General features: G+C 53.1%; 1 protein-coding gene across 1 annotated transcript; it reads left to right on the top strand.

Moving 5' to 3' along the window:
- Window positions 1-2,747: 2,747 nt before the first annotated feature.
- IRX4 (iroquois homeobox 4) lies at window positions 2,748-7,553 on the top strand. The gene is made up of 5 exons (XM_080610339.1): window positions 2,748-3,237; window positions 4,061-4,312; window positions 4,887-4,993; window positions 5,888-6,210; window positions 6,366-7,553. Exons 1-5 carry the CDS (start codon window positions 3,193-3,195, stop codon window positions 7,124-7,126), a joined length of 1,488 nt encoding a protein of 495 aa, XP_080466465.1. The 5' UTR covers window positions 2,748-3,192; the 3' UTR covers window positions 7,127-7,553.
- The last annotated feature ends 252 nt before the right edge of the window (window positions 7,554-7,805 follow it).

Here is a 7,805-nt window from a genome sequence, read left to right as displayed (position 1 = left end):
TCTTTGAGTGGATTTGAACAGTGGTACGTTGTTTATGTGTGGGAACCACAAACGTTGTTTTGAATCATTGTGGGGCTTACTGTGTGTTTGTTCTGGCACTAAAAATTCAAGATGAAATATAGTTGTATGGAATTTCTTATCAACAAGGGGCCATTATTTGTAGATTGCAAGTGAAACAGGACTTAAATGCAGGAAGAAGATGTGATGTCAGCTTTTAGTGTTTAAAGTTATGAAGTGTTTTAGGTTATTAAGCTTTCCTCTTGTTGTTTTGTTTTGATGGGCTTTTTTTTAATGACTGCTTTCTAGGGAATACAGATTGGAACTGACACAAAGCTGACCGGGGGTAAAGTAATAGAGCAGGCAGGCTGCAAAGAAAAACGACAAATAATTATCATGATTAATACAGGAAAGTTCAGTGCAAAAATGGGCACCAGAGTATTTGCATGGCACAGTGAAAGACAACTGGGATATACAAATAGACAAGGACTATAAATATTGAATTTCACCTTGTATTTTAAAGTTTAATAGACTCATCTAAATATCAAAACCTAGAGTGTTCTGTGGGCCACTGCGGAGTTGACATCTGCGGTATTATCAAAAGAGGGAAGGAAAAGAAGAGGGGGGTTGGGACAAACCACACCACCAGGACATCTTCCAAACTGTAGCCTGGAAAACTGGGAGGACTTCTCCAGGCACTGCTCTAGCACTCCCAGCTAATTATAGTGCTTTACACCGAGCTGCTCTTGAGATAAGAGCAACTGTTCTCTCCCCTAGCACCGGTGAGTTATACTCCAGGGCTTAAATATCCCCCCCACTGCCTCTTACTTCCACACCCCACCCCCCCCCCTTCAGCGCACCCCGTGGGGGAGGCAGAGCAAACAGCACCAGGGGCTTCGTGCAGACCTTTGTGTAAACACTGGGTGCCTTTTCTTCCCAAACAATACCACAGCCCCTCAGCACCTCGCAGAGGAGGAAGCCTGTCGTAGAGAGTAACTTTAGTAGCGTTGTATCCTGGCAGCATCGGGGGAGCAGGAGGAATAAAGGAGTGCTTCTGTCAAAGAAACCCCAGTGGCTAAGTTAGCAATATTCCCAGAAAAAAAAAAAAAAAAAAAAAAAAAGGAAGGTACTAGCATTTCAGGTGAGGAAAGCAAAAGCACTTTCTTCCCCTGAAAAAAAAATCAATGCAGAATTCCAAACCGATTATTTATGTCACTTGATTCCTTTTTTCTATACGTTTCTCCCGGCTACAGATAGTGAGCTGTCAGGATAATTTGCATGTAGTGTATCTGATATCTTTTATTTGCAAACACTCTAAAGCGCCATAAAAAGCTGCTCGTTGTAGTCTAACTCAATCCGAGAACTAGTATTTTCATCTGTAAATTAAAGCAATTACGCAGCAGATATTATATTATGTGTACTGTGGTCTCCAGATAGTCATCAATCACCCTCAATCGAGCTGTCAGTGTGGGCAGATTCGTTTCTGGGAGGCAGTCTTCCAGCTGGGGAGAAGAAGAGAACATCATCATTAATTAGAGTGTGACCCTGGGGCTATTCACATGTCTGAACCCAGGAATCTCTGAGCAAGTCTGCACACCACGGAGCAGCATTCAACTGCACCAACAGCCCGGCTTCAGCCTCGGAGCTGCCTCCGGAGGTTCCTCCACCCGCCCGACTCCTGACTACTCGCCCTGGCCCGGAGGTAGCTGGCCGTCGAGGGGAGATTCTGGGGCCGCCGGACGGCGGAGGTGGCCGAAGGGCCCCAGCATCTTCCCCCGACGGCCGCTACACGGAGCCTGCCCCGCTCCTGGGATGCTGCCTGCCTGGGGAAGGGGCTTCCTCAAGCCCCAAAGTATAGGAAGGCTGCTGGCAGCGGCGGTGTGTGTTGGGAAGGAGAAAGGGGGTGATGGAGGTGAGACCCCTTTTCAGCCCTTCTTTCTATCAGGGAATCCCGGGGAAGTACCGAATCACCAAGAAAGAGGTGGATGGGATGCTCTTGGGTGAGAAACAACACTTGGTACCTTTGAGGTCTATTCCCTTCTCCCTCCACTCTCCCCCTCCTCGGTCCAGCTGCGCGCACCTCTGAGCCTAGGCAAGCTGGCTAAGGCCCTCGCCCCGCCAAAGGCTGGCTTTTCCAGCGGAGCTTTGCGATGGGATCAAAGCAGTTCTAACGTGAAAAGTCACGTCCTTTCAATCATTCTCCGGAACACGCTTGTAGGGTTTCCTACCTGTAATCACATGTCGGGAATAAAAGCCGAAAAGAAAAGCAAGGATTGCCATGTCATGTGCTTTATTGTCAGCGGTAGCGCTAATTTTAACTGTTGATTAAATCTTAAATGAAGACTCAGTCGTGTGTCCCTTCATATGTCTTGTTTGTAATTGAGACTAATTATTACTGTGGGGTGGGAAGAAGCAGCTGCTCATTAATTAATTTCTAATTAAAAGTGCTTACCAGCCCTTCAGTGACTAAGGAGGGTGGGGGAAATCTTAGCTAATACAACATTGATCCTTCAGATTAAACCCAGTCCTTCCCTTCCCCGCAGAAATCCATGGAGATGCTGAAGGCAGCCTGTGCCAGAGAGCTTTCCAAACTTTCGCTCCTGTTAGGGAAGGTTTCGCTTCTGTTAAGAGGCATGCTGAGACTCTCTTTTCCACGTCAGGGGAAAGGTCCCGAAAATGAATGTTAAACTTCCAGGCAGGTTAATCTGAATAGGTTTTGCGTGACGTCAGAGGCTCGGCTCTTTTAAAACAACGTGCTTCTGAACTGATGTATTTTTATCGCTTTTATCACACCCACAACCCCCCCCCCCTTTTATTTTTCCGTGGGTGCAAACTATGTATTTCTGCCGTCATGTTTACCAGCCTTGGAGCCCACACGTAACAATAATTTTTGTTTCATAGGTGTAGAGGGGAAGGTGCTAAAATCACTGTGCATCTTTTTCATTGTTAGTTTTTCCCCATCGGCTTAAAAAAAAAAAAAAAAAAAAAAAAAAAAAAAAAAAAAAAAGGAAAAGGAAAGGAAAGAAAGTTTAACATTTCATGTAAATAAATTAAATGTGGTTTTTTGCTTCGTCCTATAAGCATCTAGGGACCTGTGGTTACCAATCAATTGGTACAACAGAGCAGAGCCAGGCTGCAATAGCGTGCAGATCAGACGTCTCGCCTTGTTTCTAGATAACCGGGAGCCTCTGTACCATGTCATATCCTCAGTTTGGCTATCCTTACTCCTCTGCACCCCAGGTAAGAATGTTTTGCCTGCCAGCGGGAACTGATTGAACCTCAGCCCTTGCTGATGACTTCCGCCGGGGCTGAGGGCGCAGCGGTCCTCCCCAGGGTTGCGGAAGCGGTACCCTGGCCGGGAAGGAACACGCGTGATTTCGGGCGTTAAAGGGTGATAATGGAGAGGGAGGAGGGCTATAAAGGTGGGAATAGTGAGCAGAGAAGCTACAGATATCCCCCTCCCCCTGTACCCCAGCGCTTTCTTTCTCTTTCCCGATTAAATACACAGTTTACCAATTAAACACGCAAGTGCTGAGGTCCGGACCGTGGGAGCATAATGGAATATTGTAAACCAGCAGGTTAATAACAGATGCGTGCGTGGCTGCTACAAACTCGCAGTCAAAATAAATATGCATGAGTTATTTGGGGGGTGGGGGAAGGTTAAAAAACGCAGATGGGAAGCGTACTGCAAGGGGAAAAAACTGGTGTATACCCAGCCTTGTGAGAGCGCACCAGAAAAGTTAGGTGTTTTTTCAATGCAAAGGGCTGGAGCGACGTGGTACAGGGGATTAAACGCCCAGAGCCATGGGGAGGGGGGTGGTGGTTGTTGTTGGGGGTAGACTGGTAAAATACTTGCACCTCTGCAACCTCCAGTTTATGCTGATGGAAGTAAAACGCGGAGGGGGGGGGGGGGGGAGGCAGGGGGTGTGACACCCCAAAGCTGCGACCTGATAAGAAATAACAAATATAAACCCGAACTCGGTTATTTTGGGAAGTCGTCCCCCGTCGTCGTCCCCTTCCCCAACTCCCCGCCCGCGCCCAGCGCCGCTCTCTTTCCCTCCAGTTCCTGATGAGCACCAACTCCCTGACGACGTGCTGCGAGTCCAGCGGCCGGACGCTGGCCGAAAGCGGGGCGGCGGCCCCCGCCCAGGCACCGGTGTACTGCCCGGTTTACGAGAGCCGTCTGCTCGCCACCGCCCGGCACGAACTCAGCTCCGCCGCCGCCTTGGGGGTCTACAGCAGCCCCTACGCCGGGCCCCAGGGATATGGAAACTACGTGACCTACGGCACCGAGGCTCCCGCCTTCTACTCCTTGGTAAGCAGCCCCGGCGGCTCCGCCGACAGACCGTCCCCCGCGCCGAACCCGCGCTTCCCCGGGAGCGGTGGCCGGTACCCCTCCGCGGTGGGGACAGCCCCGGGAGCTTCTCCTCCTTCTCTTCCTCCCCCTTTCCCGCGACATCCCGCTCCCGCCGACCGGCGCTGCCAACCCCGCGGTCATTAATTATTCAAGCCCGGAGAGGATCTCACGGTATTGCAATTAAAAGTCGCGCTTGACGCGGGCGCTGGCGACCGAGTGCGGAGTGACCGCCCGGAAGGGTAGTTTGGAGGGTGGGGGTGGTCTCAGACCCCGGCTCGTCAAAAAATGATGCACTCATCCCGGCCAGCCTTAGGGGTTTTCCCCCCGCTTTTTTTTTTCCTAGCACCTTAACAGCGAGAGTTAATGTCTCTATTGATCTCGCTGCCGCCGCGGCCGGAAGGCCTTAGGAAAGGTCCTTCCCCCACTCCCCCCCTTCCCCTATATCCTCTCCTATATCCCCCCCCCCCCTCGGGGGGGGGCCGGTCGGTCACTGCGGCGGGGGCTGAGGGCGGCGGCGCGGTGTCTCTTACAGAACAGTTTGGAGACGAAGGACGGGAGCGGGTCTGCGCATGCGGGAATCGCCCCGGCGGCTGCCTACTACCCCTACGATCACACCCTCAGCCAGTACCAGTACGACAGGTAAGAAGCCCATCCTCTCTCCACCGCCCCCCGCCCGCCTGCCCACTCCCCGCCCGCCCCGCCGCGGACCTGCCTCTCCGCCGCCCGGCATCCCCCTCCCGCCCCTGCCGTGCCGCCTTCGAAGAGCCCCTCTCCCGCAGGGACGCAGGCGCGGGGTCACCGGTCCCTCTCCACGGCGGTGGCCTTGGTAATTATCTTTTCCCTGCGCGGAGGCAGGCTTAGGCGCCTGGGCATCCCCGGTGCGTGTGTTACTTTTGAACCAGCGCAAACCCACTTACGCACCGTTCCAGGCTCGGAGGCCCATTGGGTGCTGATGACCTTTCCTGGAGGATGTGCATTAAATATTCAGTCACAGCCCAGTGTCATCTGTGTTAGGTTCCTACAATTTCAGGAACAAAAGGGTAGGAGAGATTACCAATAAAAGGAGTAGGGGGAAATATATTTCTATTAACAGTTACACCCTGGGGTCACCCAGATATATTCCGCTTGGGGAGGAGTGATCGAACTGCAGGAAAATGGGATTTCTGTGTGTTTGTAAGATGCTAGGATTTCCCTGCTGCCTCAAAAGTTGTCATTGACTTCACCACCAATAAAGGCAAGGTGCTTTACCCCCTCCTGCCACCACCACCACCGTCATGGCACAGTGAGGATTTGCATCGCCCTGTGCTGCTGTTAGCTGAGCCCTTCCTCGGCCTGAATTCTCGAGCCAAATCGCACTCTCAAAGCTGAGCTGCCCTCACCCATTTCCCCCCTTTCTGGTCCAGCCGCCTCAGGGAATTCCGTAGGCAAGCAGACAGTGCCGGGGCCCTGCGACCCTGCGTCGGGCATGGCCGGAGGCAAAGTGGGGGATGAGGGCGCCGTGTCATGCTGCGGGTTCGCCCCCTGTGTCCGCAGGTACGGAACGATGGACGGCGGGACACGGCGGAAGAACGCCACCCGGGAGACAACCAGCACGCTGAAGGCCTGGCTGCAGGAGCACCGCAAGAACCCCTACCCCACCAAGGGCGAGAAGATCATGCTGGCCATCATCACCAAGATGACCCTCACCCAGGTCTCCACCTGGTTTGCCAACGCCCGTCGGCGGCTCAAAAAGGAGAACAAGATGACTTGGCCCCCACGGAACAAGTGTTCGGACGAGAAGCGGCCCTACGAGGAAGAGGAGGAGGAGGAAGAAGAGGGCTCTCAGGAAGAGGCGATGAAAAGCGGGAAAGCCGAGGGTATCCTGCCCAAACCAGGCACTTAGGGCCTTGGCCGCCCGCTCGTCCCCGGGGCGGGCCTGGCCCCGCTGCTGGGGGCGGCCGCGGGCAGCGTGGCGCCGGCAGTGACCGTGTGTCTTGTTTTTGCTGTCCCTTCCCCTGCCCCCACCCCGCAGAGCCCACGGGCAAGGAGGAGAAGGAGCTGGAGCTCAGCGACCTGGAGGACCTGGACGCCGCCGAGTCGGAGAGCTCTGAGTGCGAGCTGAGACGGCCCTTCCCGCACCCGCTCCCGCACCAGCTCCCAGGCGGCAGCCACCCGCCACGGGCCGACGAGCCCCCCGCCAAGATGCCGCAGCCGCAGACCGCCGGCGGAGAGGAAGAGGAGGAAGAAGAGGCTGCAGCGGGGCGGGCTCGAAGCTGCCTGAAGCCGGCGGCGGAAGAGTGCGGCCCCGACCCACTCGGCGCTAGGCAGCGCGGCTGCGAGTCCAAAATGTGCTTCCAGCAGGGGCAGCAGCTGCTGGAGGCGAAGCCCAGGATTTGGTCCCTGGCGCACACCGCCACCTCCCTCAACCAGGCCGAGTACCCCTCCTGCATGCTGAAGCGGCCCGGGGGCTCGGCCGCCGCCGCCGCCGTCTCCGCCCCGGTCAGTGTCATCGATAGGCACCAAGATTCGCCGGTCACCAACCTCAGGAACTGGGTGGACGGGGTGTTTCACGACCCTCTGTTCAGGCACAGTACTTTGAACCAAGCCCTGAGCAACACGACAGTATCCTGGGCCACCACCAAAGGAGCCATCCTGGAAACAGGAGCCTTGGGACGCGCGGTGGGGAACGGCGCCAATGGGCTCAAAGGGCAACTCTCAAACCTGGCCCACCATGACTCAAACAAAGAGTTTCTGGCCTTTCCTAAATCAGGAAACAAAATGTTTTGTTCCTAACAAACCCGCCGAGGGCTGGAGGACTTTGGAGCGCTTGAAGAGTCAGCTACACTGAAAAGAGACTTGCGAGAGTTTAAATTTAAATATAAAACTTGTTTTCTTCTTTTTTTTTTTTTTTTTTTTTTTTTAACCGAGGATTTAAAATTCAGTTTGCTCAGTTCAACGGACAGACTTTGGTCATTGCTGTTCTGAAGAATTTCTCCTGGCTGCGACTTTAAGGGATCAATGTCGTGAAAGTTATTTAATTCCATGTCCAAAAAGCACGTGCTATAGCGTAGACCTACTTCTAAAAGTTTACATCCGAAAGTTTACAAACGGGAAATTTTAATTCAGATTTAATTTAAGGCATGCCGACATTAGTTATAAAGACTTTCCGAGAGTTTTTCCTCCTGATTTCCTTGTTAGCATATAATTCACAAACAGCACTTCTACTAAGTTTACACCTACTGCACAAATTTATCTTGAGAAAAGAAAAAAAAATATGTTAAAAGGTATGTTCACTCCAATAAATTGTCTGTTTCAGAGGTAACACAAATGGTGGCGTTTTGCATTGGGCAACAAAACATCTTTTAGGGATCAAAATTCCCCTTCGGCGCCGGGCCCGGTAATTCCAAGGACTGTCAACAGGCTTCAGGGAGAGGAGGCTCAGCGTTGCACTGTCGCTGTAGGAAGGTATCCG

Source organism: Psittacula echo, assembly GCF_963264785.1.
Source record: "Psittacula echo genome assembly, chromosome: 2".
Taxonomy (NCBI): Eukaryota; Metazoa; Chordata; class Aves; order Psittaciformes; family Psittacidae; genus Psittacula; species Psittacula echo.
The sequence above is the reverse complement of the archived record's forward strand: the minus strand, read 5'-3'. Positions and strand labels throughout refer to the sequence as shown.